The 17,560-nt window shown below is 43.5% G+C and overlaps 1 protein-coding gene across 2 annotated transcripts in view; it reads right to left on the reverse strand.

Moving 5' to 3' along the window:
* Positions 1-1,861: 1,861 nt before the first annotated feature.
* The window catches only part of LOC131266289 (metallo-beta-lactamase domain-containing protein 1), a 63,880-nt gene continuing 48,181 nt past the window's right edge, over positions 1,862-17,560 (reverse strand). For both annotated transcript variants that reach the window (XM_058268737.1, XM_058268736.1), the window contains one exon: positions 1,862-6,547. In XM_058268737.1, coding sequence (XP_058124720.1) covers positions 6,168-6,547 — 380 coding nt within the window. In that variant the 3' untranslated portion in view covers positions 1,862-6,167. The remainder of the gene's footprint in view (positions 6,548-17,560) is intronic.

Here is a 17,560-nt window from a genome sequence, read left to right on the forward strand (position 1 = left end):
CGTGTTAAAACGAACCCCCAAATGAAAGAAAAACCACTCACTTAAACAACGAAGCCAGGTTTTTGGGTTGTTTCGTCCGGTTGTTCTTTACACTCGGTTTGTTTGTTGTTTTTTTCTGTTTACTCTTTTCTTCCGGGCTGTGATTTTATTTAGCCATATCCGGTTGTCCATTCTATGCTCCGTTTTAGCATTCCTTAACTGCACGGTTCCCTTCATTTCCAAAGCTTAGCTATTACAATGATTGAAATGATGTTTCTTTTTCTACTTTCATTTTGCTTTTATTTTTGCTCATTCCCTTCAAACTGTTTGCTTTCGTTTAGTTGTCTCAAAATATTTCATTACGGTAGTAGCATTGTGTTTGTGTGCGCATTGGTTGCCATAGTGGTATTTTTCAATTAATCATTTTTCTGTACTGTGCTGTCATGTGGCCAGCGAGGCAAGCCGATGACGATGCGTGTGGTCGGTGAGTATTTTTGTCGGTTGTTGCTATTTTCTTGTCGTAGCTCCTATGTTTTCCTGTAATATATGCTCCTGTATGCCGGTTCCATTTTGTGTTGTGCATTTAATCTTCATTCTTTAGTTTTTGTAGTGTTTTGGATATAATTTTTTTTTTAGTTTAAGTTTGCTCCCTTCACTTGAGTTTGATTTTTGTCTTTTTTCCTTGTTTTCTACTCATTCAAATTCGACCGATAAATCTGGCCACATACATCACCCATATCCGTATTCGGTTTACTGGTTTTTTCACTCACCTTTTTTTTTTGCTTCACTCATCTTCTGTTGTTGTTATGAACCAGAGCTGATTTTTGTACCACAGGTTTGGTCTGCGTTTTTTTTTTGCGTCTCTCATTTTGCCACCGTAACACTGCTGTAGCTTTTGTTACATTTTGTTCCACTTTGGCTTATTTTTTTTTTCATTACGTTGTTCGTACCAAACTACCAACCAATCACTACTGCCCACTGCTTCTGCTGGTCTGCTGTTTGTTTGTACCATTCATGTCCGGTAATGTTTTTTTTTCCTCATATCCTAGTGTGACATCCTTCGTTACCGCAATGTGGAAACATTATGTTTGTTCTGTCCTTCAGCCGGTTGATGGATGTTATTTTTATCACCCGATTTTTCTTTCTCCCCGCTAACAACAAACCTTACCGTGATATTCGCTCTCCTAGGAAGCAGTGCGTGATGTTTTATGTTTCAATCTATCTTCCTACACTTTCCTTCCTCTATCTCCTGAACTGTTGTTGGTTTCCACGAATGTAACGAAGTGTCCCGTAGGTTTTTGCACTTGTTTGTTTATTACGTAGCTGGAATTAATTTTCACTTCGACGTAACCATTTTTTGCGGTACTTAGCAAGGTGATGCGCTTTTTTCCTTCTCTATTATGCAATCGGAATTTGGATGTTGGGTGTTTGTATTTTCTCTCCGGAACCAATCAAAGTCCCTCCTGCAACCCAACAACGGCAACATATCAGTGCTGTTTAACATGCTTAATAATGTGGATTGCTTCAAACTTAACGTTTCTCTGACTGTATTTCACTTCTACCAACGCTTCCTATTTCCAGATTTTCGATCCGGTGTTGTTCAAAGTAGGAAAATCCATGGTAATGTGAAATAGCTAAGTATTATCTTATGGGTTTTGCTGGTTTTGCGACTGCGTTTTTTTTTTACTTTTTTTAAATTCATTTTCGTGTTTCCGCTATTGCAGACCTACATTTGAGTCTGTTGTGTGTTTTTTGAGTGCTGCCAGACGATATGGTCTGCGCGTTCTCGCGTTTAACAAGTACAAGCTTAAATAATGTGTCATTTTAGATTTTTTTTCCTTCTTGCGATTCTCATTCTCAGCTACTTTTCACCTACTACAAGGTTCGCTTCCTTTGCGACTGTTGCTTTTAAGTAGCCCATTTTCTACTGCCACTTTAAAGATATTATGTGTAATGCTTTTTTTTGTTGCTTTAATTTAGCTTGTTTTTGAAACAATACTTTCAACTTTGTTTAACTCATCTGCAGCTTTTTTGTGTATGTATATATATACGTGTGGGTGTGTACTCATTTATGTGTATATTGTGTGTTCATGTTTGTTGCTGTCAACATTATTATCCAATACCAATCGGTTTATTTGATCGCACTAAAATTATTCATTTTCATTTGTCAACTGATAAGATAACTGCTACGTTATGCATATAGGTTTTTTTTCAAATAGTTTTCATGTCTACTTTCTTCTCCAAGGGGCGAATCCCCGCTACTACGCTACTATCGCCAGCTGGGGCGTGAATATGGTTTTATTGATTATTTTGCATCTTCCATCTAGCGACATTGTTTTATCGCAACTTTCTTCCTGCAAAGCTCCACCCGAACGGTCGCGAATGGTACGCGTGCAACGTTACACACACATACACTTTGTTTTGCTATTCTAACGGTCAAATTATTGTTTTTAAGTATGCTTTTCCGTTTCCTTTTTCCGTTTCGCTTCCTGCACACCGGAGCACAACAATGTGCTGCAAACCGCTGTGCACCGTTGAGGCAAGCGTCTCGGCCCATACACACGTAATCCCTTATTGTTGTTCCAGACGACCTACTTTTCGCTCGTGTAATACTTGTTTTCCAGGAGGGTTTCCTGTACGCCTTGTCCGACATTTCTTACCTTTTCCTTTTGTTCTACCATTCTCTTTTCCCTGTTGCGGTATGCGCATGTTTTGTGCGTTTGCACAATCATACCATAATCCTTGACCGTTCTAGCGTTCAAGGATTCATATTACATTAGGTTGCTGAACATCATCATCATCATTAAATCAGTTTCGCATGAGGTTATGTACGCGTACCATGTTTTTAAGAAACAATTAAACATTTTATCTTTTTTTTCATCGTTTTCTTTGCTTGCTCTATGCATTCAACTACTGCATGTTGCTACATATGCGCTTTGTCGGTTTGTATATATTCATATATGTGTATATATATGTATATGTTTGTATGAATAAATATTGTTTTTTTTTTTTAGTAGAAAATCGTGTTTGCCAGGCTTTTCTCCACCCAGGTGTGTCTAGAGTGGAGAAAATTTTCCAATCTTTACTACTTCCCCTACTAACGCTACGCTAAATTTAACCTTATGTCTCTTTCTCTTATCTTTAACGTGTGTATTTCTTTTTCTATTTTTTATCTGCAATTTGTTTGCCAGGTTTGCAGCCATCTCCTCTGCGTTCCTTATCGACTAGAAGTTTTCGGATCCAAGTGGTGTATTTCTGCGCCGTTCGCTGAGCGATGTTGTTCTCGGCGAACGCGTGCGTTTTTTTTCCTTAAGCCTACGGTACACTAAGTCTAGTTTAATTACTTTTGATGAGTTTGGTGATTCATGAGATGATTATTTTTTTCTCGTTTAGTATATGTATATATATATAACTCTTATACGATTATATTATTTTCTTGTAATTTAAGTGCAGCTTGTCTGCATTAAAGAACTAAACATCCATTATACGTTGGTTTATGCATTTACTTGCTGTATAACTGTGTCAGTGTGTTCTGTTGTTGCTCCTGTTGCTGCTTCTGCTGCTACTGCTGCTGCTGCTAGCGAATGCTCGCGCCTCGCAGTGTTTCAATCAGCTGTGTTTGTGTTTGTTCATGTTTGTAGGTTGAAAAACTCTGCACCTCTCTCCATGGTTCGATCGGGCTAGCTGTGCCTATATTTCTTCCCTATCTTCCGTGTACGTGTGATTTCTATTTTGTCTCAAAAAGTTGGCAATCGGTAGAAGCATCATAAAGAAGGCATCAGGTGTGAACCCTTCAGCGTCCTTCTGTTCCCTTGTTTATGCAGAAGAAGCTACTGAAGAGTGCCACATTCCCTGTCTTAAGCCCATAGATTTCAAACGTGTATATGTGTTTTTCGCGTGTACTTTCTCTTCCTCCACTTCCTAAAGCCCACTACTCTGTAATGCTGTTTGTTTTTTCTTCTGTTTTGTCTGCTTTCTCACTCCCTCCGGTCGCCCCTTCGGTGGCACTTCTTCTCTAATACTGTGTGAAAGTGTTTGCCTTTGTTTGTTATCCTGCTATTTGTTGTGTGTTTTCGCATTTGGTTCGTGTTGTCGGCCCCCATCGCCCCCCGCTGCACAGCGGGGTTTGGGGTTTAGTTTTGTTTACGTTTGCACAACCTTTTCAAAATTGGTACCATTGGTTATCCACCCGTGTCGGGTGGATTTCCCAGTTTTGTATGACTATCATTGCAAGTCCTGTGTAAGCTGTACGGTTTGCTTGTTTTGTGTTCTGGAAAATTGTGTTTACTTTGTGTCTATTTGTGTGGCGGGAGTCTGTTTTATCTACGGGTTTAACGATTTATCAGTGTAAAATTCTTCACTACTACCGTTTGCGGGGTTTTGTTAATGTATCAAGCAAGAGCTTTCAGCAAATTCTGTTTTATGTTCTGTTTGTTTGTGTTTATGCGTTTTGCTCGTGTGAGTGTGTTTGGGTGTTGTTTTGTGTTTCCATGTTGTTTTCTTCTTTTTTTTCGTTTGTATTTTAGAAACTTTTGAAACTCTAAGTCCACTAACGTTTACATGTATGATCAATAAACTGCTTATTAATATCGTGTATTATGTAGTTTTTTGTGTATGTATTCATTTTCTTTTCACTATACTTCCTTCAGTTTCTTTCGTATTGAATGCTAAGTTTGGTTTCTTTTGTTTCCATAAAGCATACTTATTTAAGTTGTCATAAAGCTTGCGTCTGTAACATTCAGCACTTGCGTGCCGTCCGTTTCTGAAGAGAACCGGTCGGATGTCCACCTTCCACCATCGAAGGGCGGCCAGTTTCGCATCATAACACGGCTGCTCGATTAAGGTTTTGTTTTCTTCATTATAATGGTTTTCATTCTTTCTCTTTGCATCTGTTCTGTGATATCGCACATCGATCATCGGGCAGCACCATCCGGATGGTGGTTGGATGCGATCGGAAACGTTGTTGATCGTCAGCCGCCCGGTAAGGATACGAAAGAAAGTGATAAAATGGCGCTTTTGCGTCGTTCGATCACGCCACACCGCACATTGTCACAATATCCAACGTTCTCCAACGTCTTCCAACATCGAACGTATTTGCTTAAAATTCGAAATGTTTAATGTCTCAACACGCATGTGACATGTGGTAGGGTGGGTGATGCAAACGTTACGAAAAAAGCCATCTGGCAGAAGGTGTAACACAAACAAGCGATGACCCTAGCGTGCGTCCGCGCTCGGTCATTTCTAGCAGCAGTAGAACCGGTTGATAACAAATTGTCGCTGCAATTTGCAAGCGCTTATGCTTATGCAAGTGGTGTGTTGCAAAAAACCAGCGGCACAACGATACAACGGAAGTAAGGCTTCACGACGACACAAACAACAATACAACTGCACTAACAATCAGTAGTAACTGCGCTTTTGCATATAGGACTTGTTTGCCATTTAAGTTTTCAACACATCGTTTTCGGTTAAATATTAATTCATATTAAGAACTGTATCATTTTGTTTTACTTCCTCCTTGTTGCTTTGCTTACATCACGATTACATGGAACAACACTATCAACGAACAATCGATAAATGTAAATGCCAACGGCAAAACGGCTACGCGATAGCGCTACCGTTGACACGGTTGGTAATTATATTGAACGTTACTAATATTATTATTGTTTCGCCTTCTGTTGCAGGGCCTCGCAACTGATCTAGAACTGTGAGAGCAAACGGGAAAACCAGCCACCTACCGGCTCGAAGATCGGCGACGCCGAACACGTGCGTGCTAGGTCATGTTCTGCGGATCGAATTTAACGTTTCTTGTCTTATTACGTGCGTTGTTCAAGGGGACATGCTAGCTTATTTTCTTTTCCACGATGTTGCGTTGCATTGGGCCTGCACGGTTTCTCCGCGTTCGGTGCCACCGATTGACGGGCGATTGGTGTTTATGTTTCCGGCCATAACCCAACGTAGAACCGAGGAACGGATCATATTTTACTTTGCCGGCGAAATGCGCGTGCAATAACTTGGCTAAAGAATATTTCCTTTCGTAAGTAACGGATGCAAACGGAGCGCTCTTCTAAAGGATGCATCACCACCGTTGAAATCTTCATTGCCCGGCTAGCGGGCGCCCGCTGTCGAACCGATGACGCCGTCGTCAATCAACCTACCCGAGAGGAATGCGAAACCGCACGGCTTCTCTCTTACACCGCCGTCCCACCGTCGTCCTGCGAGGATCCGCGTGGGGCAGTTGCCTGCTGGCGCAACGTTTCGCGCATGGAAGGATCTGCGCGAAACGGACCACCGTGTCCGGGGATGATCCAGTCGGCCAGCGCGGCAATGCGGGCCCGATGGTGTCGCTGGGCCCGCGGATCCTCGCTGCCTGCCTCCACCCACAGTCGCTCGTCCTCGATGTCCTGGCGGCGCTCGAACAGATCGCCGACGATTGCGGTCGGGCGTCCATCGCTGCCGCCGCCACCGCCGGCGCCCGTCAGGTTGCTACGTGCTACCAGCACCGTCACGCAGGACATCGTGTGGCCCGGTGTGGCCTGGATCTCGATGTCGTCCGTCAGCCGGAACGGGCCTGCAACGAAAGGAGGAGGTGGGTGAAGAAACGGTGAAAACCGGGAACTTTTGAACAACGGCCAAACATGGGTAATGAATGTCTCTGGGGGTTGCTGAACACGGTTTGGTCCGATCGATCGGAAGGAATTCGGCGTAAAAACACAACTATTATTGGAGCGATGTTCACAGTCACCCCCATCCCACGCGGAGATGGAGGGGGCACTGCGTCCCTGAAAAGTGGTCAGGATATTAATGGTCTACGTTTGTCCTCGCGCGACACAGTGTCTCTCAGGATGTTATATAAATGGGCTTTCGGTAAAAGTGATAGAGATTAATTACACTTTTTCGACACATTTACCACGATTCGTGGAGCAAATCCTGACTGAAACAGTTTGCTTTAATCGTGTAAAACGTGACTTATCGAAAATTGGTCCTCAAGTTTAAACTTTTCATCTTCTTCTGTTTGTGTTGCACAAGAATTTATTCTTCATAGGGTAAGTGCTCCCATAGTGGTGCTAGTAACAATAGTGGTTGTCATGGAATAAAATTCTAGCTCTATGGCGAAATAAATACAATGGAGATATTTTTCTATGAAATGTTCTTTGATCTTCTGCGGAGTGTTTAAAAGATAAACCTTCTCGTTCCGTAATAAATGAAGGTTCTTAAATTAATATTTTCCGAACAGGTTGTACTAATATGCTGATTTTTTAAAGAATTTATCAGGTATGCCATGATTTCCTTAAAGCTATAAATCACTGCAAAATGCATTGGTTCATGAGAGGTCTATGAGGACCGTTCTGTTTTAAATATGCTTCAAAAATAGTCACAGTCAAAATATATTCAGTCATTTCCAAGTACTACCACCCCTACAGGAACACGATACCTATACATTCCCCCATTGTAGAAACAACCAACTCGGAAGAAATATACGCTGTTTTTTGTGTATTTTGAATAGTTAACGGTAAAAATAGATGTTTCCAGAAAAAAATTTCGATCATAGTAATTGGTACAAATATGTAAAGTATTGTGTTCTTCACACTTATAAATTACATCATATCGTTAGTTACATTACTAAGTGCACCACTATTGGTAGCGGTACCCTATCTCTTATTCGTCGTGGTTTTGATTTTCGAGCAGCAGTAAATGGTGTTGCACTGTCCAGCCCTCGTTTCGAAGCCAACAGAACCGAGTTGACGTCACTCTTTTACATGCTTGCACCAAAAAGAGTAAAAAAGGGCAACACGCGGATCAAAATGCTCGGGTATCTTTAGATGCCATCGAATCGATTTCAGACCATTCCTACGCAGCTGGCTGTCTCCGTGGAAGCGTTATTGGAAAGCCCTCCCTCTGGCAACATCATCGGGGCGGGATGCCCATGACTGACGCAGGGTCGAACGCAGATTACCATCGTCATCCCGGGACACACCGCACACGGAACCCGGAGTCGATTGTGTCATACTTTTTTGTTTTGGTTTGAGTTCGTTCGACCTTTCGATGGCCTATCATCGTTCGCCCCTGATAACGGTAACGAGAAAACTGTGCTTTCCGGCCACGTTCCGGCGGTGAAGAAGCGGCTCGCACCGCAGCGTTCCGTGTTGGAAAACCTGAACTGAAAACGGAACAGAGCAAGTGAATGCAACAAAAAAAAAGAAAGTTCATTTCGGTGAACTTTCGGCCGCACTGCAGGGTTCCGTGCTCATCCGTGGCCAACTCCACACTGCCGGCGTCTGGGTCCCAACCCTTCCCCAAAAAGGTGGAAACCTGCAGTGCACATTTGCATACACAGTAACGCCTGTCTAGTTGCTGCTGCTGGGAGCTCACGGTGGGGGATTTTTTCATCAAACAGTGTGTGTGTGTGTGTGTGTGTGTGTATCCGAACGGTGTGGAAACCAGGCGAGACGTCGACAGCCAACCTTCGGGATGACGGTGCGGTGTACTGATCCTGCAGTTTTCGTCGAAAGGGGCTTTGTTGCAACAAATTATTACATCGCCAAAGTTCATTGACGGGAGAGCCGGCAGAAGAATTCTCCTTCGCTACGGACCGCACCGTAATTGGTTTTCGCTCGAGCGCTCGCAGCCAATGGAAAAACTTTCATTGCACAACCCAACCGGCTTCGGAGGGGAGGGGTGGTGGGAAAATGCGCTTCCAATGATCCTGTCCTGCCCAACGGGAAGGATTGCGGTAGGTTGCGAAAATTAAATTCGTCCGCGCTGATTAAATATTGTAATGAACACAATTTTGGTAAATGAGGTATTTTCCCACGGAGCTGTAAAGCTATCCGTATCATTATAAATAATCATAAACGGCGATTTAAATAAAATGCAGCAAAAGAATTGGCTTTCGAAGCGCTACCATAGCTATTCACTTCATTATTCAAGGCAGAGATTTGCTATAAACTGTGCGGATTACCATTATTGATTTTATTTTTATTTTTTGCAAAATGAGATCACCAACATCCGGCAAAACCTGTTTCCTTCTCACACTTCAAATAAACAATATTTTGTAGAAATGCATTGGTTGGATTTATGAAAATAGGTTCTTATCGGGGGGTTTTTAACTTAACAATCATGATTTACACTTTTACATTTATGGTGTGTTATATTACCTCTTATAAATTTGCTATGAATCCTATCCAACTTTTCGTTATCACGCTGAGATATGACAAGGTTTTTATACAGATTTATCTAGACAACCAAATAAATAGTGTTCACCAATCAGTTTTCTGAAGTAATTATTCACTTTTATTTATCTTAACTCTCTACTAATAAGCACAATAGTGTTGATTAGCCAAATATATTTAAATGAACTTGATATGATTTCGTTAGAACTTGGAAAACGATTGCATGTCTTCAATCCGCGTACGACGCAGTTCTTGCTCCTCTACGTTTGCAATAAAAGAAAATGCTTTCTAAAATAAATCTGTAGGAGAAGTTTACTTAAGCTGGTGCAAGTGGAAGCTATAAAAATCTTCCGAAATATTAAAATTTAATTAACTTAGTCGCAAACATTTTATCAATTTTTGGGTAACAGCTTTTTACCCTGAGCACCTTTTTTTAAAAAGGGGAACTGTGATTTGGTATCACTTGCACGATACGTTAAAAAACGCGATCTTTATTCTCCGTTACAAAAATGGTAAAAAAGAAACGCTCTACATATACGCTGAAACACATAAATTAATAAAAGGTATTCTATAGCTCATGTCCACCGCCATATGTCATTTTTATAGAAATTGTTTAAATTTACGGTGGTACAGTCCTCTTATCCGTATGCAATTCCCAGCTTGTGAAACCACATTCACAACAATATTTTCCTTGAATACTCAAGATTTAAAACATTCCATGTATTGTTTCGTTCTTGTGTTCCAACATGTTTATCACAGATCCGACCCATTTGCAATCAATTAAGGATCCAACATCGAATTAACCGTTAGCAAACACTATGAGTAAACATTTAAACATCAATTACCGCATGCATTTAATCGAGTTTTTCATGACAACTTTACAAACAAATGTAATAAAAAAAACAGCTTCACTAGCAATGGTATGAAGTTTCGAATCAAATTAACACCTCCTACACGCCCGGGTGTCGATAGGTTGTTGAGCAGCACTGGGGACGGCACTATCTCTGTCTCAAATCAACGATTCTGGCCGGGCGCAATGAAGTGTAATTGAATTTCAGAACTTCGGAACAAGAGGACGGACGGTGGGGTTAAAAATGACGTTTGTAATGCACCGTAATGGAGGAAAATTAATTTCGGAGTCAAGGGTGCCACACGGGCGGAGATAGAATCGCTGGCAGGGTATCTATTATGTTCAGACCATCGAACACTTGCCTCGTGACCCGATCCACCCCGTTGGCCAAAGGTGTTCATTATTGGGAGCGAAAGGGTATCATTGTCGACGGAAGGACAAAGGACTCACTATCCGTTCGATGAATCATAATCCCCTTGGCCCGAAACCCCACCCTTTAGGTCGGATTTGATCGTCGTCGGTCGGCGATGCGAATGAAATTTCAAAGCATTATCATCATCCACACTATCATCACCACCATCGTCATCATACACAGCGGGTTCAAAGGAACCACCCAGCAAGCCCATCGGTGGTATTTGTAATCCACACTAAATTGCCAATACATTCATTCCGCAAGCTGCAAACAGAAGACCATCATGTTTTGTACCTGTCTTTGAACCTGAACTACTTCCAAACGCTCCTCTCCAAACGGCTCCGATAATTAATTTCCAGAACTGGTTTTGTTGGGAGATCAGGGAAAGGAATGAACGCAAACACCGATGTCCTTCAGTAGCCTCAGATGAATGATCGTTCGTTCAAATCAAACGGTAGCCAATCAGAACGAATTCTAACCAGCCGGAAAATGGGGTTTGGGTGTGGGGTCGACGGTGGGTTTTGGAAATTGACTGACTTCCATCACAAATGGCGACCGATCGTTGACAGGTTGTTGATGACAATTTCATGTGCATCCGGGAACAAATGTACGTCTCGGTGGTTCGCTCTCACTTACCGCTGGCGTACGAATTAAACATTCTGGGAAATTAATTTGTATCTCTCTTTCCCTACGATTACTAGCTTTCTCTCTCGCCCCTAAGTGACCCCATGATCCCACTGCTAGCAACCGGATTCCGTTCCCAATGGGTTTTCCAGGGAAACGATTCCATCCATCAATACTTCGACCGTGCGCAATGCCGGAAAGCAAATACACAACCGTAGACGAACTTCACTTTGAAGTGCGCTGATGCGTATTAAATTGTAAATTGTAAACTTCAATCTGCACCGCAAGCTCCAACCCTTGGGTACACCTCCTTTCACCTCGGGCTGCCGTGCTGTGTCACCGGTACCTTTTAATTCCCCGAACGGGGCACCCCTGTCCAGTCTTTTTCTACTCCGGTGGGATGGGCGTACACCGAGAGGTAAAATATTAATGTTTCTCTAAAAGCGTCCGACAACGATTGCATTAATATTTTACTAGAAGCTAAAAGTTATATCCCCCTCACTGCTCCCCCACTTCGGGGAGAGTGGCGAAGGAAGGATACGCAAAGGGACCGAGCGATGACTTTGTCCCCGATTTTTTTCCCGTACGCCGTGCGTACCGCACACCTGAAACGAGAAAAGTGAATACACGAAACAAAAAGAAACGAACCAGCACTTTCCCGAAAGCGGTAGTGGAAAACACACGCGCGTTGTTGGCGATGATAGGCGTTGGCGATAAATACACGTTACACGAGTTCTTCCTCCGTTCACGACTTTTTTTTTCCCGGTGCCAACCCAACTCCGGAAACCATCTTAAAAACATACGTGTTTGGGGTAATTTTCCATCCAACTGCGGTAACTGATTCGCTCTCGGCGGGAAATCTTGATTACTGTTTGCCGATTTGCGGATGGAGGTAGACGTGTACCTTTACCTTTTTTATTCTTACGACTTTTCCGCACGCCCTTCGTAACGTGAAAACGGAAAAAACAAAGAATAAAAAAAAATGTGGAGGGGTGGAATTTAACTGAGAAGTTCCTTTCGTTTTTTTTTTTTTTGAGGGTGAAACGCGACAGCGGGCGCTTCCGATAAAAAATCTACTGCCTTGGTTGTTTTTCCTCCCCCGACCCACGGTTCGGAAAAGTTTCCTTTTTATCGTTAAATATTCTTCGAGCGTTATTTATCGAAAGAACCCTGCTGGAAGGTCGTTTTTTCCCGTGTTCCAAGTTCCCTCGGTACGGTGTATGGAAAACCTGTATCTGTGAGAAAGCGCTACCGCTTGTCAGTGCTCGTTTTTAGCCGTTTTGGGGGAAGATTACTTTTGCCTTGCCGGTGCTGAAGTTCATCACCGACCGGGACGCAGGTGTTCGGAAGGTACCGGTGGCCCTTAAACGTAAATTAACGAACAGCCGGCTGGACGACCGGGGGCCCCGGTAGAGAGTTTCGCTTTCACGTAGTTAATATTTTCCGCGGAAATAAATATCGCGCCCCGGGCGGCGAGGGCCACGGAACCGATGGGAGAGTTTCGGTGCGGGGGAAACGGATGGTTCCGACTACACCGGGGCCGATTTTCAGCCACCGCTAGCGCACGACTAATTGAAAAGGGTTTTGGTCGAGGTTAAAACGAATGGGAAATGGTACCTATCCAGCACGGAATCGAACATTAAAAGCATCTTTCGGTCGGTTAGGTAATGGTTCAAAAACCGATGCATTATCGGCGGTCGGTGTGGTGTTTCGGTTTCGGTGAAGAGCGGCTGCGGTGGCGAGAATTCGATAAAACGCTAATTTATGTAACGGTGCGTGAAATGTGGCCGAGACCGGAAAACCCGAACAACTTTACCGCCCGGTGGGTGTCATAAATTTCACCAGCGAGCCCCAATCATCTTCGAGGGTCATTATCAAAAATTAAAATATAATGCGCGCAACAGAAATGGTGAAATTTCAAACTACGGCGACCACTTGAAAGCTCATCCACTATCGGTCGATGTCAAGTGGCGAAAAAAAGTTGTACCAAAATTGCGCCTGAAAATCAATCGACTGCAAAATCGTTCAATCTTCAATTAGGATTGCGTTGCACTTGCTCTAAACCACTTCCAATCGGTGTGAAACACCAGGCGCCTCCATCGGGTGGGAAATTGTTCACACATTTTCTCAGCATGATTCATTGCACACCCCCGAAGCGTCGCATTTGCCGTTATAAAGTGTCGTTTTTTCCGAGAAAAGTGCGCCGATCGAGTGTGGAAACTTTCAGTGCACCGTCCACGTTTGGACTCCTTCCAATGGTTTCACTTACTGCCTTCCAATTTAAGCAATCTCAGAAACGAAAAAACGAAACGACAGTAGAAGCAAAACGAATGTTGATCAGGAAATAAATGCGTAAAATTTGTTTGCAAGTGCACAATAATGGAACCGTTTTCGTTTTTGTCAACTGTTTCTTTTTCTTGCCGTAAACGAGCTTGCATAAAGTAGCATAGATTATTTTGAATATGACTACGCTCGCAGGAAATGAGGGGGAGATGAGGTTTTTGCTCTTGACTCTGTAATCTACCATTTTTCACCAACCGTTGGATGGGGGTAGGATAAATTGATTCTTCTCTGTTCGTAGAACCGGAAGAGGGAGGCGAAAAAAGAGCCATCATCTTTCTACCCCTACCCCTCCCACCCCCCGCATTACGAATGAAAATAAGCGAACGAATTGAAAACGATTTCATGTAATCGATGGATGACATAAATCGTCGTTAGATTTTTCCCCGAATACGGGTTCCACCGAAATGGAAGCGTCGAACGACGAATAAGCAGTCGAGAGATCGAGAGGCAGCGCTGCATTTTCGATGGTTCAATTTTGCCAAGCACGCCCAGCGAGAAGGGACGGAAAAAACGGTTTGGCAGAAGTTTGCTATTTTTTGTTTTGTTCACCTTTTTTTTTCCTCTAGTACGTCCTCGCCCGATTGTGCCCGATTGGAATGGCACTCTCCACGCCGAGTGGGCACGATCCCGCCAACGTAGCGTAACGGAAGCGAACGCCAAAATGATTAATTATTAGCCGGCTTCAAAGTATTATGCCGCGTGATATTCCATAAATTGTTCCGCTTTCCCGTGCCCCTTCGGTGGCCCATCGTAATGAGTGGATTGAGTTTTCATTCTTCTGCGTGAAAGACGTATGATCTGCGTATGTGTTCGTGTTTGGAAAAAGGAACTATCATCATGTTTAATCCCTTGCGAAGAAATCACGATAGCATCGCATATTGAATATATTCAATATTCGTTCACGAGCGCTACTTGAATCAAGAAAAAAATATATTTCGCACGAGTGTATTCAAATCAATATTGGAGATTTAAAAAAAAAAACAAGTTTTATTTTGCTCCACGTTGCCATGAACTAAAAACACTCATAAATACTAAGCGTAGCACCGCAAAGACATACAAACAAAAAACCGATGCCACTTCACAAGTTTGTTTCTTTCGAGCGAAGATTTTTTTTTTCTTCCTCTTACTTTACTGAAGAGGAAAGTGGAAAAAATAACAGCATAAAACTGCCTGGAAAAACTTCCTCCGCTAACGGATGTACTAAACATAGTTGTTTTTTCGTCGTGCCTTATACAACATACTTTGCCAACGAAACTTTACGCTACAATAAATCGAACGAATTCCAATAAGAACCGTGAGTTTCTTCCTAGAAGTCCACTACGGGACAGGAGACGACTGGAGCGCACACGATAAAAAAAACATCCAGCTAAACACTCACATACACTCGAACAGATTCACCGAAACGTTCGAACCCATCGCACAAAAGCACATTCTATAGATTCTTCCCGGAAAGTTTCGCCCTTTGTCGTTAGTGTTTGAATTGATTCGTTCGCTGCTGGAGGTTGGTAGGTTTTTTTATGACTCGTTTAAAATAATCCTTCGTTCGTTTCTTTTTTTTTCGTTACGCTACGTATAAAAAAGGATTTTTATGTGAGCCCGAGCGCGAGTCGGAGGCGAAACTCACTTTTACTCAGCGACATTAATTTGGTTAGTTTTTCCATTTCCCTTCGAACCCGTTCGACCAGGGTTACTCGTTTTACTTCGCCGGACGGGAAACGACTCGAGCACTTCCGCACATTTCATTCCGTTCCGGGTACTTTATGATCGGACAACTGCGGGAGACTGGAGGCGAGTTAACGTATTAATCCTTCCGATTCATCCGGAGCGGTCCGTTGGCTCGGCCATTTGTGCGGCGTTCGAAGCACCAGTAAAACCGTTCGGTTGACCGTTGATCATGGCGTGATTGAAAAGGGAGCGATTGTCGGCACAAAAAAAAAAGAGCTGAAACTTGCAGAAGTTCGAGTGGCTGCAAAAATGTGATACCCAAATAAATAAAATGCACCGAGCGCGTTGTTTCAATTTATGACCCCTTCCCTCCCGGCGGGTGGGGAGGGGAGAAAAGTTTGGAGAGCTTTTCCGAGCGAAAGGTAGCTCGCCCCATACCGTGCGCAAAAGGGGTGGAAAAGATCGAGGATACTTTGGTTACAATGAAAAAAAAAAAAGGAACAACACAAATATAATAAAACCGAAACGAGCTCCATGCAGATCCGAACGGATTGAGGTTATCGCTCGGAGGAAATGGAAAAAATATGGCCACCGGAAGGCCGGCCGGATCGATTCATTTCAATTTCGAATGGTGAAAATCCCACTCCAACCCCGTGTTTCCCCACGCGTGTCGCTCAGTCGAAGCTCCACTCCGATGTCATTTGTGAGGGTTGGATATTGATTTATGGAAGCACTCGGGCACGGTACGTCTCTTTCCGCCCAAACTTCCCGTTACCCCACCACGGGATGTTTCCGTTTTTCTACATATACACTTTTCCTTCTCAATTTTGTTCGGTATCATCGCATCGCTAAAACGGAAGCTCGCTGACGTAAATTAAATCTTCTCACAGTGCTGTATCGAGAGGTGGTGGAAGCCGAAGCCCGGAAATGGGTGGCTTAAGTGGGGGGTGAACAAAAAAAAACCCGGACGAACAGCACTTGGTAAGGTCAGATCGGTTTGTGCGGTGATTTTCTCCCTCCCTCCCTTCCTCCTCTTTATATTTGAAGTACCCTCAAGGATGGCAAAATAACCGGTAAATTTAACGTTGGCAAACGGAAGTGAACGAAACAAAAAAAAAGAATGCTCCAAGCTGAGAAGAAACGAACTTCGGGAACTTCCGTTGCTGCGCGTCTAAACATTGCCAATAAAGAAGTTCGAAATAGGTAATTGCTTGCGAAATAACAGTGAGGTTTACCGGGTGATGCCGCACGCCGAAGGAAGAGTTCATCCGGAGTCCATGCAGCTTCCGGTCGCAAGGGTGTTCTGTGTGCATGGAGAAAAAAAAACGCTTCCGCTGGAACGTTCCCAGTTTCTTTATCTTCTCGCTCCACAATTTCCACATTTTCGTCTACACGTTCGCCACGAAATGACATTAACCCGAGAAGACGATATCCGTTGCCCTCCCGGCATCAGTTGCGTTCCCTTTTTGTCTCCTTGAGCCATAAAAGCGACCAGACCAAAGACGCTCCTGAAACCATCTCCAACGGATTCGGATTCTGATCCAGATGGTGGACGCAACCGGACCGTCTGAAAAGGCCAAGCACACACTCCGGTCGTTGTTGCGAACAAGCGTTGGGTAAATAACCATACACAAGAGCACCTACAAACACGAGTTGCACTTCGCCTTCGGTGTCGGCGTTGCCCGCAGAGACTGTGAATATTTATAGAGCGAATTTCCGTCGTGCATGTTTCTTTTCACTTTAGCAAACGAGCTTTAGTTTTTCTGCTTTTGCCTTAGGATCGATTGAAGTACCTGATGCAAACCTGAAGTCTGCCATGGCACTGCTTCGGTGCGGTGTGACACATATTGGAATTGCTGTTCCGTTTCTGGGCTGGCTGTTGAATAAATTTATCTACCGCAAATAATCGCCCCGAAATGGAAAACTGTCGGCCAACCGATGCGCGTGCCACCGAAATGGATTGGCATGGGAGCCGGGAAGGTGGGAAAACAAGCCGTTTGGCACGGGCGAAACTTCATCCATCTTTCCGTCGGCATAAGGTGAGAAAATTATCTATTGCGTGTGTGTTCAAGTGTTCGAGAAGGGGGAAAAAGCTATTTAAATGGCTACCGGCACTTTTTTTCCACTCTCCCATCTGTGATTTCGATCCGATTTTAAACCGATTGAAAATTTAATAGAAATCTAATCACCATTTTCTGATTAGTTTCCAACCATTTGCCAATGATAAAACAGCTTTCCAGCTATAATCCCCGCCACGAAACAATCCGGAGCGCCAAATTCGGTCCCCACTGACTGACGTGAAATTGAAAATAAATTATGCAAAACCATTTAGCATTGATTGCAAGCGTAGCTGCAGCTGCATCAGCCCCCCGCGTTACGCAACCGCTCGATCCATTTGCCAGCTCGGCGTTATGTAACATCGGTGTGGGGGCCAGGCGGTGATGAGATATTCTATCATTATCATCTCCACCCCGCAGAGTTCCCCCAGTCCCCGATTTGGCAGTCGAGTGATTTGCA

This window comes from Anopheles coustani, chromosome 2 (genome assembly GCF_943734705.1).
Source record: "Anopheles coustani chromosome 2, idAnoCousDA_361_x.2, whole genome shotgun sequence".
NCBI lineage: Eukaryota > Metazoa > Arthropoda > Insecta > Diptera > Culicidae > Anopheles > Anopheles coustani.